This window comes from Melanerpes formicivorus, unplaced genomic scaffold, assembly GCF_026170545.1.
Source record: "Melanerpes formicivorus ecotype bairdi unplaced genomic scaffold, bMelFor1.0.p_v2 SCAF_81, whole genome shotgun sequence".
In the NCBI taxonomy this organism is placed as follows: domain Eukaryota; kingdom Metazoa; phylum Chordata; class Aves; order Piciformes; family Picidae; genus Melanerpes; species Melanerpes formicivorus.
The window spans coordinates 1548891-1567695 of NW_027142433.1; the positions used below are offsets into that span (position 1 = coordinate 1548891).

At 59.8% G+C, this 18805-nt stretch overlaps 1 protein-coding gene across 1 annotated transcript; it reads left to right on the forward strand.

Annotated features, from left to right (window-relative positions):
- The first annotated feature begins 888 nt into the window (after positions 1-888).
- On the forward strand, positions 889-18731 carry UHMK1 (U2AF homology motif kinase 1). The gene is made up of 8 exons (XM_068164592.1): positions 889-1289; positions 3304-3596; positions 6930-7121; positions 8792-8886; positions 9852-9928; positions 13003-13101; positions 14028-14116; positions 14552-18731. Exons 1-8 carry the CDS (start codon positions 1004-1006, stop codon positions 14696-14698), a joined length of 1278 nt encoding a protein of 425 aa, XP_068020693.1. The 5' UTR covers positions 889-1003; the 3' UTR covers positions 14699-18731.
- Positions 18732-18805: the final 74 nt, after the last annotated feature.

Here is an 18805-nt window from a genome sequence, read left to right on the forward strand (position 1 = left end):
GAACGGCCAGGGCTGGAAGGGACCTGCAGGATCAGCCAGCTCCAACCCCCCTGCCATGGCCAGGGACACCTCACACCACAGCAGGTTGCTCACAGCCACATTCAGCCTGGCTGCAAACACCTCCAGGCAGGAGGCTGCCACCACCTCCCTGGGCAACCTGTGCCAGGCTCTCACCACCCTCCTGGGGAACAACTTCTTCCTCATATCCAATCTCAATCTCCCCACTTCTAGTTCTGCTCCATCCCCCCAAGTCCTATCCCTCCCTGACACCCTCACAAGTCCCTCCCCAGCTTTCTTGGAGCCCCCTGCAGATCCTGGGAGGCCACAATGAGGTCTCCTTGGAGCCTTCTCCTCTCCAGCCTGCACAACCCCAACTCCTTCAGTCTGTGCTCACAGCAGAGCAGCTCCAGCCCTCTGCTCCTCCTCCTGGCCCTTCTCTGGACACCTTCCAGCACCTCCAGACCCTTCCTGGCACAGAGGCTCCAGAGCTGGCCCCAGAGCTCCAGCTGTGGTCTCAGCAGAGTGGAGCAGAGGGGCAGAATCCCCTCCCTGGCCCTGCTGGCCACACTTCTCTTGCTGCAGCCCAGGCTCTGCTTGGCTCTCTGGTCACCTGCTGGAGGAGCTGGCAGAGGGGACGGCATCCCCCTGCTCCCCGCGCTGTGCAGACGGCATCCCCGGGACGGGAGCCCCCTGCTCTCCGCGCTGGCATCCCCCTGCTCCGGGCTCTGTGCGGACGGCAGCCCCGGGACGGCATCCCCCTGCTCCGGGCGCTGCGCGGACAGCATCCCCGCGGAGCCCCGCGCCGGCCCCGCCCCGCCGCTGTCTCCGCCCCGCGCCGCGCGGGGGGTGGAGCCCGGGCGGCGCCCCGCCCCCGCCCCGCCCCGTTTCCGGTGTCATGGCGGCCGGGGCGCCGCGGAAGCCGGTCCGGGCGCCGGGGCGGCTGTGGCGGCGGCGGCGGGGCGGCTGCGGCGGCGGGGCGGCGATGTGAGGCGGCGCCGGCGCCATGTCGGGGTGCGTGTGGGGCGCGGCGCCGCTGCTGGAGGCGCTGGGCCGGCTGTGGGAGGTGCAGGCGCCGCTGGGCAGCGGCTCCTCGGCCTCCGTCTACCGGGTGCGCTGCTGCGGGGACCCGCGGGTTCCCCCCGGCGCCGTCAAGGAGTTCGTGCCGCCCCCGCCGCGGCCTGGCCCCGCGCGCCGCCCCGGCGCCCGCCCGCCCGCCGCCGACTGCGCCGAGTACGGCTTCCGCAAGGAGCGCGCCGCGCTCGAGCACCTCCGCGGCCACCGCAACATCGGTAACGGCCCCGCGACACCCCCACCCCCCCCCCGCGGCCTCGCCTCCAGCCTCGCCTCCAGCCCTGCCACCCCCCCCCCCGCCTCGCCTCCAGCCCTGCCACCCCCCCGTGTCCCCCCCCCCGCCTCCAGCCCTGCCACCCCTCCGCCCCCCCCCCCGATCCCTCTCCCCGGCCCTCACTTCCCGCATGGCTCCCGCGGCCCCCCCCCAGCCAGTCTCTGCAGGGCAGATTGGTGCCTCCGGGCCGGTCCCCACCGCAGCCGCCCGAGGAACTGCCTGCCGACCAGGAGGGGGTCCCCCAAACCCGGCAGGGGCGGCCCCGGCCCTGGGGGCAGTATTGGTTGCCTCCCCCTGGAACTGCCCCAGGAGGCAGGGCCAGGAACGCCCCCAGCCCAGCGTGCCCCCTGGGCTGCTGCCCCTGTGCTGGCAGGTTCGAGGGCCCTGCACACCACAAAGTGCTGTCCCTGGGGCAGCTGCTTGCTGCTACTCCTGCGGGGCAACCTCTGGGTGCTCTGCTCTGGCCCTGGGCACCTGCCAATCATTCCCTGGGGTGGGCAGGAGATGGGTGCCAGCCTCTGCAGGGCTCAGAGTGGGTTGTTGCAGGCGAGGCCCCCCCAGACTCCGTTGGGTAAGGCTGCCCGAGGTGCCCCCCAGAGCCCTGCTGGCTACCAGGCTGCAGTGCCTGCACACCCAGCCCTTGGTCTGCCTGCTTGGGTGGCAGTGTGCCTGGCACAGGAGCAAGGCTGCCTGTCAGAGGTGGCAGCTGGAGAGCCCCAGGTTGCCCTGGCACTGGTGATTTCTTCATTGTGAGTGTGTGAAGTGCTGTTTAATGCTGCTGTGTGCCTGGGTGCTCAGGGCTGGGGTTCCCCCTGGGCTGGGTCAGTCATGGGAAGAGATTGGCTTGTCCCAGAGCCAGCAGGACCAGCTCTGTTTTACCCCCAGCTCCTGCTTATCCGTGCCCTGGGGGCTGTCCTCTGGGCAGGAGCACCCAGAGCCTGGGCAGGTGAGACTGCCCTCTCCCCAGAGCCCACAGGGGAGGCCTGGCAGGGCTCCCTCTGCAGTCTGGCTCTCCAGCTCTCTCAATGTCACACTGTGAAACAGATGAGCTGCCCCCTGGGGCCTTTGTGGTCCTCTGGGCAGCAGTGGAGTGTGATGATGGCCTTGGTAATTGCTCATCCCTGGGGCCTGTTTAAGAGCAGCCTGGCTGAGGCCCCTGCTGCCATGGTCTGTTTGGGTAGTTAGGGTTGAATGGTTGGTTGGACTTGGTGATCTTGGAGCTCTCTTCCAAACCCGGCTGATTCTGGCAGATCTGGTTGGGAAGCTGCCTGGCAGACAGGGAGCTGGGGGTGCTGATGGACAAGCAGCTGAACAGGAGCCAGCAGTGTGCCCAGGAGGCCAAGAAAGCCAAAGGCATCCTGGCTGGGCTCAGCAGTGCTGTGGCCAGAGGAGCAGGGAGGGGATTGTCCCCTGGCACTCAGCTCTGCTCAGCCCACACCTGGAGTGCTGTGTCCAGTTCTGGGCAGCTCAATCCCAGAGAGATGTGGAGGGGCTGGAGCCAGGGCAGAGCAGGGCAAGGAAGCTGGGAAGGGCCTGGAGGAGAAATCTGATGAGGAGAGACTGAAGGAGCTGGGGATGGTTAGTGTGGAACAGAGGAGGCTGAGGGAGACCTCATTGCTGTCTGCAGCTCCCTGCAAGGACCTTGTGGAGAGGCTGCTGCTGGTCTCTCCTCACAGGTCATTAGTGACAGAGCAGAGGGAATGGCCTCAAGGTGCCACTGGGGAGGCTCAGAGTGGACAGGAGGAAGAATTTTGTGCTGGCAAGAGTGGTCAGGGGCTGGAATGTGCTGCCCAGGGAGGTGGTGGAGTGCCCAAGGCTGGAGGTGTTTGAAGGTGGTTTGGCTGTGGTGCTTGGGGCTGTGGTTTAGGGCTGAGCCTTGCAGAGCAGGGCTCTGGGCTGGGCCTGGTGCTGCTGGGGTCTGCTCCAGCCTGGCTGCTGTGACTCTGCTCTCCCCACAGTGACGCTCTACGGCGTGTTCACCAACCACTACTCTGCCAACGGCCCCTCTCGCTGTCTGCTGCTGGAGCTGCTGGACATCAGTGTGTCTGAGCTGCTGCTGCACTCCAGCAACCAGGGCTGCTCCATGTGGATGATCCAGCACTGTGCCAGAGACGTCCTGGAGGCCCTGGCTTTCCTGCACCACAAAGGCTACGTGCACGCAGACCTCAAGCCACGCAACATCCTGTGGAGCGCCGAGGAGGAGTGCTTCAAGCTCATTGACTTTGGGCTTAGCTTCAAAGAGGGCAATCAGGTTTGCAACATAGGCTCATGGGATGTTAGGGGCTGGAAGGGGCCTCTGGAGATCACTGAGTCCAACCTCCCTGCCAGAGCAGGAGCAGAGAACCCAGCACAGGGCACACAGAACACATCCAGAGGGGGCTGGGAAGGCTCCAGAGAAGGAGACTCCACAACCTCTCTGGGCAGCCTGCTCCAGGGCTCTGGGAGCCTCCCAGGGCAGAAGTTCCTCCTCATGCTGAGCTGGAACCTCCTGTGCTGGAGTTTCCATCCACTGCCCCTTGTCCTATCCCAGGGTGCAAGTGAGCAGAGCCTGTCCCCTCCCTCCTGACCCCCAGCCCTCAGTTACTGATAGACATTGATCAGATCCCTCTCAAGTCTTCTCTTCTCCAGACTCCAACCCCCCAGGGCTCTCAGCCTCTGCTCCCCAGGCAGTGCTGCAGTCCCTTCCTCATGCTGCTGTTGAGCTCTGTGTTGAGCTGTGTGGGTCTGTGCTGCTCCTGGGGTGACCTGCTGAGGGCTGTAGCTGAGCTTGGTGCTGAGGGCTTTGTGCAGAGGGCTCAAGCATTGCCTGGCCCTGGGAGCAGAAGCCCCAGTTCCCATTCTTGCACATCTCTGCTTTCTGTTGATGTCTTAGGCTTTGTGCCACACATGACCACAGACTCCCAAGCTCCTCATGCCCTGCTGAAGCTGTGCCTCAGCCTCCTGGGAAGTGTGCTCCTTTTAATGTGGGCAGACAGTGGGAGCACCCAGGCCTGAGGAATTGCCTCTTACCCTGTGTGCTGGGGATCCAGGCTTCACCATCCTCCTCCCCACTCACAGCATCGCCTCTGGCAGTGTCCTTGGCCTTGTCTTTCCTTTCATCTTATATGCAGCAGCTTCTCCTCTTCAGGAAGTCTGGGTGTTTCCTTCCCATGTCACTGTGTTGGCAGCAGCCTGTTCTGGGGCTGTGGGGAGGCAGTGTCCATCCTGTGCTGACATGGACAGATGGCAGCAAAGAAACAAAGCCATCCCTGTGCTGCCCTCCTGTTCCAGCTCTGCTGGGCTTTGACTCCCTCTTGCTTTGGTGAGAGCCTGGCACAGGCTGCCCAGGGAGGTGGTGGCAGCCTCACCCCTGGAGGTGTTTGCAGCCAGGCTGGAGGTGGCTGTGAGCAACCTGCTGTGGTGTGAGGTGTCCCTGGGCATGGCAGGGGGTTGGAGCTGGCTGAGCCTTGAGCTCCCTTCCAGCCCTGCCAGCTCTGTGACTGTGCTCATTCAGAGGTTTTGAATCCCTGTCCTTTTCCCACTGGTTTGGCTGGTGCTGGAGTGCAGCCAGCTGGTGTGGCAGTGCCAGAGGGCAGAGCATGCTCTGATCTGTGGCTGTCAGAGGGCTGTGGGCTTGGCCTGCCTCTGACTTCTCTGGTCCAGGGGCTGTGCTGCTTACCTCCTCCATGTTCTCCCAGCTTCTTGGCTGGCTGCTGGTCATCTGCTGCAGTCTCTCAGCACAAAGCACCCTCCTGCTGTCCTCTCTCTAATGCAGATTTGATTTGCTTCCATTGCTTGAATTCTGCTGCTTGCTCTGTGAGTTGTTTGCTTCATTTGCCTCTGACTTCCTCCCAGCCTGCTTCCTTTAGCCATTCTCAGGAATCAGCTGGCTGGCTGAACCTCCTGCCCCTGCTGTGAATGTGCAGCAGGTGCCAGCCTCCCCTCAGCACCCTTGCCCTGGGCAGCAGCATTTCCTTACCCCAGTCAAGACCACACTCCTTTCACCTGGGGCAGCTCTGCTCAGCTTCTCTCTGCTTGACCTTTCCTCTTGTTAGTGTCTGACAGGGAATGGCTCTGCACAGAGCAGGGGCTGCAGCCACTTGCACCTCCCCAGCTGCTTTAGCTAGAGGGAGTGGAGCTCCACCTTGCCCTTTTCACTGCTGGCACTGACTATCTCCCAGCCTCCTTTGGTGGGGCTGCTGAGCAGCTGCTTTGGCCACTCTGGGGGTTCTGCTCTTTGCTGATAGGAGGAGGGACACTGAGCAGCAGTGTCTGTGTCATTTCTTATGTGTCTTTTGAGTTCATAAACAGCTTCTGAGCTCTGCTGCCTGGAAAGGCCCTTTGCAGACTGCTGGCAGGGAGAGACCTGGATCCACCTGGGCTTGGATGTGGCCTGCTGAGGATCCCCAGCCCTGGGCCTCATCCAGGAAGGGTCCTGGATCCACCTGGGCTTGGATGTGCCCTGCTGAGGATCCCCAGCCCTGGGCCTCATCCAGGAAGGGTCCTGGATCCACCTGGGCTTGGATGTGGCCTGCTGAGGATCCCCAGCCCTGGGCCTCATCCAGGAAGGGTCCTGGATCCACCTGGGCTTGGATGCGCCCTGCTGAGGATCCCCAGCCCTGGCCCTCATCCAGGGAGTAGGTTTGCATAGTCTTTGTCATGCCTTGAGTCACACCAGTAGGTCTAAAACCAGAGGCCTGCTGCCTTTAAAAGGTGCAGCATGAAGTTTGCCTTTGGACTCCTGCAGGACTTGGCTAGGCACAGCCACAGCTGCCTGCTGAGCCACCAGGTGTGGGCTGTGGGCAGGGGGTTGGGCTGCAGACCTTCAGAGCAGTCCCTCCAGTGGGATTCTGTCCTCTCCTGTTTTCCCTTGAGCAGGGAGGGTGTGAACATCTGACTTTCCTCTGGCAGCTGGGCAGGCACTGGCTGCTGCAGCACTTCTGGCTGTGAGGTGGAGAAGGAAGAGCTGTGTGGGCAGTGCCTTCCACCACCTCCCTGGGCAGCCTGTGCCAGGCTCTCACCACCCTCCTGGGGAACAACTTCTTCCTCACATCCAATCTCAATCTCCCCATTTCTAGTTCTGCTCCATCCCCCCCAGTCCTATCCCTCCCTGACACCCTCACAAGTCCCTCCCCAGCTTTCTTGCAGCCCCCTGCAGATCCTGGAAGGCCACAATGAGGTCTCCTGGGAGCCTTCTCCTCCCCAGCCTGCACAACCCCAACTCCTTCAGTCTGTGCTCACAGCAGAGCAGCTCCAGCCCTCTGCTCCTGGCCCTGCTCTGGACACCTTCCAGCAGCCTGTGGGCTGTTGGGGGGGGTCTGCACCAACCCACAGGTTGCTGGCTCCAGCACCTCCAGAGAGGAGAATGTAGACCTGTCACTGGAGGTGCTCAGGAGGAGAGTTGCTGGGGTGCCTGGTGCCGTGGGTGAGCTGCTGGGGTGGGTTGGGTTGGTTGATGGGTTGGATGCGATGATCTTGAAGGTCTCTTCCAACCTGGCCTGGTCTATTCACAGTGGCTTTTTGGCAAGCCATCTGGCAGGGCCTTCGTGGGCCTGCTTGCAGGTGGGGTGTGGGAGGTGACCTGTGTGTGTTTGGCCCTGGCCAGGACGTGAAGTACATCCAGACGGACGGGTACCGCGCGCCCGAGGCCGAGCTGCAGAACCGCCTGGCGCAGGCCGGGCTGCCCAGCGACGCCGACTGCACCTCCGCCGTCGACCTCTGGAGCCTGGGGGTCGTCCTGCTGGAGATGTTCTCAGGAATGAAACTGAAACACACAGTCCAATCTCAGGAATGGAAGGTGAGTCTGAGCTGCCCTGGGGGCAGTGTGCCCTGGATGCTGCTGCAGTGCCATGGCCTGAGGGTGCCCGAGGGAGCTGGGCAGGGTTGGTGTGGAACAGAGGAGGCTGAGGGAGACCTCACTGCTGTCTGCAGCTCCCTGAAAGGACCTTGTGGAGAGGCTGCTGCTGGTCTCTCCTCACAGGTCATTAGTGACAGAACAGAGGGAATGGCCTCAAGCTGCCCCTGGGGAGGCTCAGACTGGACAGGAGGAGGAATTGGTTCCCATCCAGAGTGGTCAGGGGCTGGAATGTGCTGCCCAGGGAGGTGGTGGAGTGCCCAAGGCTGGAGGTGTTTGAAGGTGGTTTGGCTGTGGTGCTTGGGGCTGTGGTTTAGGGGTGAGCCTTGCAGAGCAGGGCTCTGGGCTGGGCTTGGTGGTGCTGAGGCTCTGCTCCAGCCTGACTGTTGCTGTGATTCTGAGAATGAAGCTTCCAGGGCCACAAGCAGCTGCCTGCCCTGTGGCACTGGCATGTCTGAATGCTGCCCCTGTGCAGGCTGCTGAAAGCTGAAGTCCAGGGGTCTGTGCTTGGAGCCTGTGTCTTGCCAAGATTCAGGAGGTGAGTTGTGCTGGCTCAGAAGGAAGAAAGAAGTGGATGGCAGAGGGCTGCCAGGGCTCAGCAGCACAATGCCAAGGGAATGATTTGCTGGTTTTAGTCTTGATGTTAGCTCTGCTTGGAGCATTGTGTAAGGCTGTCTGCTGAGAAAGCAGGAGGAAGGCTCTGTTGTGAGCCTGGAGCCTGGCTCTGTCCTCTATGAAAGCAGTTTGGTTTTGTGCTCCCATTCCCAGTGAAATTATCCTTGCAGCATCAGAACCTCCACAGTGTAGAACAGAACAGAATGAACCAGGCTGGAAAAGACCTCAGAGCTCATCCAGTCCAAGCTCTCACCCAGCACCATCTGATCAACCCAACCATGCACCAAGGGCCTCAGCCAGGCTCTTCCTCAACACCTCCAGGGCTGGGGACTCCACCACCTCCCTGGGCAGCAGAGCTTGGCCTGCATGTGGAAATGTGCAGCTCTCACACAGGCAGCTGGGGACAGCTTCCTCTGCTGTGGGCCTGCTGCTTTAGTGTGTGAGGCTGCAGTGCTGGGGATCCCTCCCAGAGTGCCATAGCAGTAGAGCCTTCTGCCTCCATGGCTGCAGCACTGCCTCATGAGGAGAGGCTGAGAGCCCTGGGGCTGTTCAGTCTGGAGAGGAGAAGGCTGAGAGGGATCTGATCAATGGCTATCAATAGCTGAGGGCTGGGGGTCAGGAGGGAGGGGACAGGCTCTGCTCACTCGCTCCCTGGGATAGGACAAGGGGCAGTGGATGGAAACTCCAGCACAGGAGGTTCCAGCTCAGCATGAGGAGGAACTTCTGCCCTGGGAGGCTCCCAGAGCCCTGGTGCAGGCTGCCCAGAGAGGTTGTGGAGTCTCCTTCTCTGGAGCCTTCCCAGCCCCCTCTGGATGTGTTCTGTGTGCCCTGTGCTGGGTTCTCTGCTCCTGCTCTGGCAGGGGTTGGGCTGGATGCTCTCCAGAGGTCCCTTCCAGCCCCTGACATCCTGTGATCCAGTCCTGAAGAGGATGGGGTCCTGCAGGCTTTGCCCTGGGTTGGTTTCCCCCTCCCCAAGCTCTGGTTTCCTCTCTCCCCAGGCAAACAGCTCTGCCATCATCGACCGCATCTTTGCCAGTGAGGGGGTGGTGAATTCAGCCATTCCAGCTTATCACCTCAGAGACCTTATCAAAAGGTACTTCCCACATTTCCTCACTGCTGCCTTGCTCCTGGTGTCTCAGAGCCCCCTCCCAGCTCCTGCCTGTGGGATCTCCCTGCTGCTGTGGGTACCAGGCCTGAGCGGTAGCAGCGCTGCCTCAGCGGCTCCGAGCTTGGCAGCAGGCTGGGGGCAGCAGGCTGAGGGCAGCAGGCTGGGGGCAGCAGGCTGGGGGCAGCAGGCTGGGGGCAGCAGGCTGGGGGCAGCAGGCTGGGGGCAGCAGGCTGGGGGCACAGCCATGCTGAGCCATGGGCTCTCTCTGCTTGCCACTTCCTGCTGCGGAGTTTGTGTTTGGGCTAAGCTGGAAACTGTTTCTGACAGCCCTGCCTTAAACCAGCAAAGAGGGAGGAGGGCAAACAGTGTTGCTGCTTTCCCACTGCTGCCAGGCACTGATCCAGGCTGGGCAGGGACTGCCTGGAGAGCAGCCCTGAAGAAAGGGACCTGGGGGTGCTGGGGGAGGAGAAGCTCAGCAGGAGCCAGCAGTGAGCACTTGCAGCCCAGAGAGCCAAGCAGAGCCTGGGCTGCAGCAAGAGAAGTGTGGCCAGCAGGGCCAGGGAGGGGATTCTGCCCCTCTGCTCCACTCTGCTGAGACCACAGCTGGAGCTCTGGGGCCAGTTCTGGAGCCTCTGTGCCAGGAAGGATCTGGAGGGGCTGGAAGGTGTCCAGAGAAGGGCCAGGAGGAGGAGCAGAGGGCTGGAGCTGCTCTGCTGTGAGCACAGACTGAGGGAGTTGGGGTTGTGCAGGCTGGAGAGGAGAAGGCTCCCAGGAGACCTCATTGTGGCCTTCCAGGATCTGCAGGGGGCTGCAAGAAAGCTGGGGAGGGACTTGTGAGGGTGTCAGGGAGGGATAGGACTGGGGGGGATGGAGCAAAACTTCCAGCCCCTGCTGGGCTTGCCAGTGCAGGCAGGTCAGGTGCAGGCCCATGGGAGTCTCCTCTCTTCCAGCATGCTCCATTGTGACCAGGGGAAGCGAGCCTCGGCGGAGAAGGCCTTGTGCAGCCCCTTCTTCAGCATTCCCTTCGGTAAGCTGTGCCTGGGCCCCTGCCCAGGGCCTCCTCAGCACCTCCTGGAGCAGCACAGGCTGCACTTCAGCTCCCTTGCTTCTGCTTCTGGCCTTGCCACTGCTCCTTTGCTCTTTGTGCCACTCCCCAGCCCACTGTGCTGCCACCTCAGGCAGGTCAGAGCCCTGCCCAGCCTCTCCCTCCCTGCAGCCCTCCCGGGCTGGGGGCTCCCCTCCCCTCCCTGGGGCTCCCCTCCCCGGTGTCTGTGCCAAAAGCCAGCCAGTAGCCCTCCTCAGGAGCGTTCTGAAGCCCAGCAGTGAGGAGCTCTGCACCCAGTCCCTGCAGCACAAGCTCATGCTGGGGGGGTCCATTGTCGGGCTGGGCCCTGCTCTGCCTGCGCTGCTCGCTGTGCCTCGCCCTGAGGATGAAGTGTGGCCTCTTGAGGCCAGGGGGAGGGACTGAGCTGCCTGCCAACCTTGCTCCTGCTGTGGCACTCCTCCTGCATCCCCGAGCTGGGGCTGTAGTCAAAGCCACCTTGCATGGCTGAGCCTTGCAGGCAGCACTGCTTTGGAGCAGAGGGAGCAGCACCCTGGCAATGCTTTCTGGCCTGGCTCTCAGCACGCAGACCTCTAACTGTACCTGGGGAGGTGCTGCTCTGCTTACTTTGCAGAACAGCTTCCCCCCTTCTCAGTCCTCTTTGCTGCTGCCCTCCCTTGCCAATCCTCTCCACACAAAGAAGCATTTAGTTGCTGTTGCTTTTCTAGGAAGGCAGCAAATGATCTGTCAGTGCCCTCCACTTGGACACAGTCCCTCTGTTCAGAGCAGGGACAGCTGAGAGTGTCTTTCCCTGTCACTCACAGCCAAGCCCTGGCTTTCCAGCTCATCAGCTCCTTTCCTGAGCTGCTTGCAGGCTGCCCCATATCAGTGTGGCTGCTCTCACCTGGCTCTCTGAAGAGGAGCAGAGCAGCTGGGCAGAAAGAACCTCCCAGGGCAGAAGGAGATTGCAAGAGATGCATTTGTCACTTGGTTCCAAGAAGCCCAGATGGTTCAGATTGAGATTGGCTGTGAGGAAGAAGCTGTTCCCCAGGAGGGTGGTGAGAGCCTGGCACAGGCTGCCCAGGGAGGTGGTGGAAGCCTCCTGCCTGGAGGTGTTTGCAGCCAGGCTGGATGTGGCTGTGAGCAACCTGCTGTGGTGTGAGGTGTCCCTGCCCATGGCAGGGGGTTGGAGCTGGCTGAGCCTTGAGGCCCCTTCCAGCCCTGAGAGTTCTGTGATTGTGAGTCCTGGGGGTTGCTTTGTCTCCCTCTCTGAAACCAAGACACCTGCAATGAAGGACAGGCTTGCTGGGGTGAATACAAGAGCAAGGTGATGCTTGAGTACTCTTTCAGCCCTCAGTTCATCTGAAGTTGTCTCTTGGCTGCCAGCAGTCCTGTGCAAAGTGCTGGCAGAGGTTCACCTGGAGCTGGTTATCTGAGCACAGCCCCCTTGGAGTGCTTTCCCTCAGCACCCTCTGGGCTGCAGCTGCACTGATAAAGCCTTTCATGCCCTGAGCTCCTCAGAAGGACTCTTCCATGCCAGGTAGGAGATTTGCAGTGTGTGTGCTTGCCTGTCACCTCCTCTGGCTCTCTGACACCAACACCTTCTGTCCCTGCCTGGCAGAGATCTGACCTCCTTCATAAGTGTTGTTTGCTTAGCTTGGAGAAGTATTTCCAAGGCAGTCACAGTCCACTCTCTTTGCTGACCTGGTCAGGAGGCTCAGGCTGGAGAGCTGGAGCTGTCTTCTCCCTTGTCACTCTCCTCTCTCACTGTCAGGTAGGGGAGCTGTGCTAATAGTCCTTTACAAACAGTCAGGAGGCTCAGGCTGGAGAGCTGGAGCTGTCTCCCTCCTTTTCTCTCCCCTCCCTCACTGTCAGGTGGGAGAGCTGTGGGGTGCTGCAGCAGTGCCTGGCTGCTGTAGCTGCCAGTACCAACACCACCATTAACTCCCAGGGGTGAGTTCATGACTGGCCCAGCAGACCCTTGCAGGGACATGAGGGAGTGGCACTGTCCCTGCTGCTCTGAGTGTCTGGAGCCTGGGTGTGCTCTCAGACACACCTCCCACAGTTTGTCTCTCCACCTTAGTTCTGTCCTCCTTCCCCAGCAGTGTCCATGATCTGCTCCAGGCCACCCTGGAGCTGCCTGTGTTCTAGAGCCAAGTGTGCCATGGCAGTGGGCTTGCTTTCTGCCCCTGTGAAGCTCTTCACAGGATCACTGCTCAGCCACCTTGTGCCCAGCCTCTCGTGGCCATGCCTTGCTCTGTGGCACTGCCTGCTGTAAGCAGCTGACTTTGCTTCCCCACTTTCTGTTGCAGGATTGTGTGGTGGCCTTCAAAACCACTGCACTGCAGCTGGGTTTGGAAGGCAGGAAGGTTGGCATGGGGTGGAGGGAAGAGCTGGGAGGTATCCCAGAGGCCTGAGGCTTGCCCCTTGGGCTAACTTGAGGACTGGAGTTACAGAAGCTTGCTTGCAGCTTGTCTGGCAGCAGGAGCAGGGGAGGCAGGCTGCAGAGCAGTTCTTTGTGGTGGGTGGAACCTTTGTGGTGGACATCTCCCCAGTGGGGTTGGTCAGGGCTCTCTTGGTTTCCCTTCCTGCCCCCAGCAGTGACTTATTGACATTGTGCTGCTTTTCTGCTCAGGATCTGTGAAAGCTCTTAAAGGCATAGGCTGAACCTGCCCCATCCTTCCCTCTGCCCCAGGTGCCTGGGGGCAGCTTGCTCAGCTAGCCACAGCTCTTGGGATCACCTCAGCTCCTGAAGCTGAGCTAAGCAGACATAACTCCAGCCCTAACTTCTGCTAGCTTTGTAGTTTCTGGAGGCAGGTTTAGTTGTTGGCCCCAGTGCAACTGCAGAGCCCTTGGGAGGAGTCTGTCAGTGCAGAGGTGGAGATAAGCTGGGAGCAAGGAGAGCAGGGGCTGTGAGTGCAGGTGACAGCAAGAGAAGCAAAGCTGTGCTGCACAGAGCAGTAAGAGCTTGGGGGGCAGCAGTGGCTGCTGAGGCAGATTCCTGTTGGCTTGCTCCTGTGACACTGATTTCTTCTCTCCTCTCCCTGGGTGTCAAACAGCTCCTCATATTGAAGATTTGGTGATGCTCCCCACACCTGTGCTGAGGCTGCTGAATGTTCTGAGTGATGCTTCTCTGCAGTGTGAAGAAGAATATGAAGGTTGGTGCAGGCTGTGGAGTTCCATCCAGCAGTGCCAGCTGACAGGCTGCTGGGCTTGGCTTCAGGGAGGCAAAAGCAAGCAGGAGAGCAATGAACAGGTGCCAGAACAGGCAGTAAAGAGCTGCTCAGCTGAGATTTGGTACCAAGTGGGTCAGCTGCACCAACAGAGAGTAAGCTGAGAGACTGAGACAGGCAGCAGAGCTTGAGAGTGAGTGCTTGAAGGATCCCAGAGTTTCATCTGTACTTAGTAAAGAAGTTTATCTTCTTTTGGTTCAGTGCTGACAGACCTCATGATCACAGAGTTGTCAGGCTTGGAAGGGACCTCCTGGGGCCTTACTGTACCTGCAGGGGGCTCCAAGAAAGCTGGGGAGGGACTTGTGAGGGTGTCAGGGAGGGATAGGACTGGGGGGGATGGAGCAGAACTAGAAGTGGGGAGATTGAGATTGGATGTGAGGAAGAAGTTGTTCCCCAGGAGGGTGGTGAGAGCCTGGCACAGGCTGCCCAGGGAGGTGGTGGAAGCCTCCTGCCTGGAGGTGTTTGCAGCCAGGCTGGAGGTGGCTGTGAGCAACCTGCTGTGGTGTGAGGTGTCCCTGGCCATGGCAGGGGCTTGGAGCTGGCTGAGCCTTGAGGTCCCTTCTAAGCCTGCCAGTTCTGTGGTTCTATGATTCTAAGCAGTCTCAGCTTCTGCCCTGGCACCTCTCAATCATCTTACAGACCCACAGAATCACCAAGGTTGGAAGAGACCTCAGGGATCATCAAGTCCAACCTGGCACCACAGACCTCCTGGTACCGAGGGCCACGTCTGATTTAAACTGGGGAGTGAGTGTGTGGAATGAGTGTTCTGGGTGTGTTCATCAGGCCTTGATTTGTTTCTTGGCTCACCCCAGTCTGCAAGGTGAAGGACAAGCAGCTCTTCTCTTTCCCAGATATCCTGGAGGACATCAGGGAGGAGTGTCAGAAGTACGGACCCGTAGTTTCCTTGCTTATCCCAAAGGAGAATCCTGGTAAAGGCCAAGTGAGTGAGTGGAGGGGGGAGGCTCTGTGTTCCTGCATGCACTCTGTGTGCTGCAGGACTGCTGCTCAGCTCCTGGAAGTCTCCCCACTGATGATGACTCTGCTGAAAATAACTGCCTGGCTTGAAGGACAGCACAGGTTGCTTCCTGCTTACGTAAGGCTGCCTGGCCCGGGAGGTGCCCGAGTGCCTTCAGCAGGCAAGCCAGGATGCAGGAGGGAAAGGGAGAGGCCAATGAGTGGGAGAGGAAGCTGCCTTTAGAAATGAGGAGCAGGAGATGAAATCCCAACTCAGAGGTGCAGCTCCTTCCTTTGGAGCTCCACTGCTCGGGGCTCAGCCGAGGGTGGAGGGGGACGTGGGGTGGGAGGGGGTGGGACATGCTGCACTGCAAGTCCTGTTGCTCCTCCCAATCTCTCTCTCTCTCTCAATCTCTTTCAGGTCTTTGTTGAATATGCAAATGCTGCTGATTCCAAAGCTGCCCAAAAAATGCTGACTGGAAAGATTTTTGATGGCAAGTTTGTGGTGGCTACGTTTTACCCCCTGAGTGCCTATAAGAGAGGATATCTGTACCAAAACTTGCTGTAGGCAGTAGCAACAATCAGGAGAGTTGTCTTGCTCCTCTCCCTCACATGTTCTTACAGCTGAATGTATGAAAGAGCTTCCTAGCCCTGCTTTTGAGTCACCTGTATGAAGGAGAGATGCAAGGGACTTGGTTGGGCTTTGAAACCTTTCCTGCTGCTTCGTGGTGTGCAGAGGAGGCCGGGATGGCTTTCAGCCTGTGCTTGTATGTGTGTTGTGCTTGCTCGTTTCCACTGGGGGGTGGCTGTGCCCTGCTGGGGGCTTGCCTGGCAGCAGTGGTGGCTCTGGGAGGCTGAGCAACCTTGGCAAGTGCTTTGAAGTGAGGACATTTAAAGTCTTTGCCTTAGCAGCACTTGGCTTGGCTCTAGGGAGGGGATTTCTTTGTGAAGCTTTCCTGTGCCTGCTCTCTTCTCCAGGGCAGGGGAGGAGCAGGAGGAGGAGGGAGGCTTCCCTGCTTTTTGGTGGTGTCTGTAGTAAAGCAAAGCAGCAGAAGCACCAGCTGCTCTAAAGCAAACCAGGAGCAGTGTTGAGTCTTTGCATCAGGTAGATGTGCTGAAGGAGGCAGTGGAATCAGACCTGCTGAGCCTGCAGGCGTTGCCCTGTCACCACCCTGTGACCTGCGGAGAGCCATCCATCCCACCTGGCACAGGTGGCACGCTGGGCAGTGAGGTGTGGGTGAGGCTGCCTGCAGAGAGCTGACTTCTCTTCTGTCCCTCAGGTGGGCAGGGGCTGATGGTGGCTGGGTAGAGGGCATCACTGCAGTGCCAGCCTCAGTCTGGGCACAACCTGCAAGCACTTTGTAGCTGGAGGTGATGTGAGAACCTGCTCGTGTAGAGCCACCTCTGCAGCACGTCCCTGTGCTGGCACTGGTGCTCCCCAGCCCTGATGCCAGATCATCCCTAGGTGTCTTTAGGTGATAGCTCTGGAAAGGAGTGCCTCAGCAGGCAGTGTTCTTTGTGTCTCAGCAGGACTCCTGCCCTGGGAGCCTCATAAGAAAGAGCAAACCTTGTCTGTCCTGGTCCCATGCTTGGCTTCTCTGCTGGGGGGGTTTGGTCTGGCTTTAGCTCCCCAGGCTTGTAGATTAGAAGCACTGACACTTTCTGGTCCTTCACAGGTTACACAAAGGGCCTGAGGTAATCTGAGCTCCTGCATGGAAAGGCCTCTGTCAGTCATCAGGTGTGACCTGTGTTAGGTTCTGTGCTCCTGCTCTGGCAGGGGGGGTTGGACTCAATGAGCTTTGGAGGTCCCTTCCAACCCCTAGCAGCCTGGGAGCCTGGGATCAGACTTGACTGACCAGCAGGAGGTCTTCCCCAGTGTCAGGGATGTTCCTGGTGAGAAAAACCTGGGTGAGCAGCCTCACTGCTCCCTCCCCAGAGCATGCTGTGTGGCTTCAGAGCAGAGGCAGAAGCTCCTTTGTGCAGCTGCCACCGGGAGGTGGGTGCTGGCTGTTTCCCAGGGGGTGCAAACCTGAGCACCCAGTGGAGCCTCTCCCTGCAGGGGTGAGCACCTCGCTCCTGGCAAGTACAGTGTGGCACAGCCCTGTTTAAGGGGGGTCCAGCATAGTCTGGCTTCTGCCCTGTACCAGCTGTAGTGAGGAGGAGAGCCCTCATGACTTCTTTTCTCCAGCTGCAGTACCTGTGGGCAGTGCCCAAACCACCTCTGCCCTTCCCTGGAGGGAGACCTGAATGACCTTGCAGTTTGCCCTCTTTTGGCACCATGCTGCTGCTGGACTTGCTGCAGTCCTGCCCTGAGCAGTTCCTCCTGCTGTTCCTTTTCCTTTGCCCTGTGCATGTGTGTGCAGTGTGTCAGGAGCTGCAGTGTTGTCTGCAGTGCTTCCTGAGTGCTTCTCCCAAGTCCTGTCTGCTCTGGCTCTTCCCAAACCTCCCCCAGCCAGGACCAACCTCTCTGACTGTTCCTGGTGGCTTTTCCAGGGAAGAGCAGTCATGGCAGCATGGGTTCTGAGTGTGCTTTGCTTGCTGAGGCTGCTCCTGGGAATGGTGCTGCTCTGGTGCACGTAGCTGCAAGGCAGCTTTGCAGAGTGTGATTCACTGCTTTCAATGAGGCTGCCCCTGCAGGGCAGCACCTGCCGTGTCTGAGAGGAATGGGCTGATCAGCAGGGGGAGGGAACAGGGTGTTTGAAGTACTCTCTGAGCACTGGTAGGTACTGCCTGGCCTCCTCAGCTCTCAGTTCTTGCTGTCCCTGGGGGGCTGAGCCCAGAAGCCCACACTGGAAATGCCATCATGTCAGCAGCATGCAGGTGGCTGCATTGTCTGCCTGGCAGTGGGCAGCAGAGCCAAGAGCAGCTGCCCCACCGACTCCCAGCCTGCTGTGGCCACCAGGAGCTCTGCTGGGTGCAGGGGGTGGGATCTGTCACCTGCAGGGGGGAGATGCTGAGGTGCAGGTGCAGAACTTGCCTGCATTTCAGTTCTCACATGTGTTTGCCTGGGGCTGGGAGCAGCTCTCTCATCTTCCCAGCACAGCTCTTTCCAGCTAAGACAGAGAAGCTGTGCCAGGCTTAATCTGTAGAGAGAAGCTGCTGCCTGTTCCTGCAGCATGGCAGAGCTGTTCCTCCAGAGTCGGGCTGGGGGTTTGTTGAGCTGCTTCAAGTAGGAGCTAAATAAATCTTCAAGCAGCAGACTCCTGCTAGCAGCTTTCCTCTCCAGATGCTCATTGACCAGGCCTGGGGACTGGGCTTGTGGAAACAGGAAAACCCAGAGCTGCTTTTTGCAACTGCTCCTCCTGGCAAGAGCTGAAGATGCTGATCTCTGTCCTGTCACTGGATCCAGCCCCTGGCTTCCCTCTCCAGGCTGTGGGATGCAGGGGGGGTTAGAAGCACCTCAGAGCAGAAGCATTTTGTCACTATCCCTCACCCTCTGCCTTCAGGGCCTTTCTCTATCAAGCTGAAGCTCCCTCTTAAGCTTCTCAGTGATCTGTTGGTGGCTTGGCCTAAGTTTCAGCCCTGCTAAAACCTCTCAGTTCCTTAGCTCTGGATTGTGTCTCAATATGTGTGGTGACTGAGTCCAAGGCATCTGTTGTGGTGTGTGCCTGGCTGGGCCTGGCTTTCCTCACCTCTGAATTACTGCCTGCTGGAGCTGCAGGAGTGCTGAGATGCTCGCAGAGTCTCTTGGTCTGTGCTGCTGGCACAGCTCCCCCCACCCCCACCAGCCCTTGGTGTCGCACCAAGCTGTGCAGTCCCAGCCAGGGGCCAGCTGGAGGTGGAAAGCAGCAGGCTGCATTTGAGGGGAAGATCTGCTTGGTGGGGGGCAGGGCACTCAGCCCTCCTCTCCAGGGGGAGGCAGTCCCAGGGGCTGTGTCCCCTCGGAGCGCTGTGTGTGAGGGAAGCACAGCAGTGCTCAGCTGTGGCTTAGTGGTGTTTGGGTTTCAGAGCTGGTCAGAGAAGGCAATGTCACTGCCAGGTGAAGAATGGCTGTGCTTCCTCTGCCCCTGCTGTCACACACAGCCACACAATGAAACAGGCTGGCAAAGACCTCCAAGATCATCCAGTCCAACCTCTCACCCAGCACCATCTGATCAACCCAGCCATGGCACCGAGTGCCTCAGCCAGGCTCTTCCTAAACACCTCCAGGGCTGGGGACTCCACCACCTCCCTGGGCAGCACATTCCCATGGCCAATCTCTTGCTGGGAAGAATTTCTCCCTGACATCCAGCCCAAACCTCCCCTGTCTGTGTGGGAGCAGGGAGGGGGCAGGTTCTTTGCACCTCCCCCTCTCTCTTCGAGGCAAGGAGGGTAACTGCTTTCTCCAACCCCTGCCGAAGCACAAGGCAGCTCTGATCCTGGCGGTGTTCCTGGTGTTTCCTGCCCCTGGCTCCCAGCCTCCTGCCAACAGCAGAGCCTGAGCACTTCTTGTTGCACCCAGGCTGCCTTTCCAGAGCCTTCCAAAGCTTCTCCTGCTGTGCCAGACCCTGTAACCACGTGCCTCCCTTTGGGTTAGCTGTGGACCCTCGTGCCGCCTCACGCACCGTTGCTGAGCAGATGTGTGCTTGATCCAGGTGATGAATAAATGATGCTTCAGTACAGAGTGCCTTGCCCAGCACCTTTGTCTTGGGGGACTGCTGCTCGAGTGCCACGTGGCTGAGCAGGCTCTGGGGCA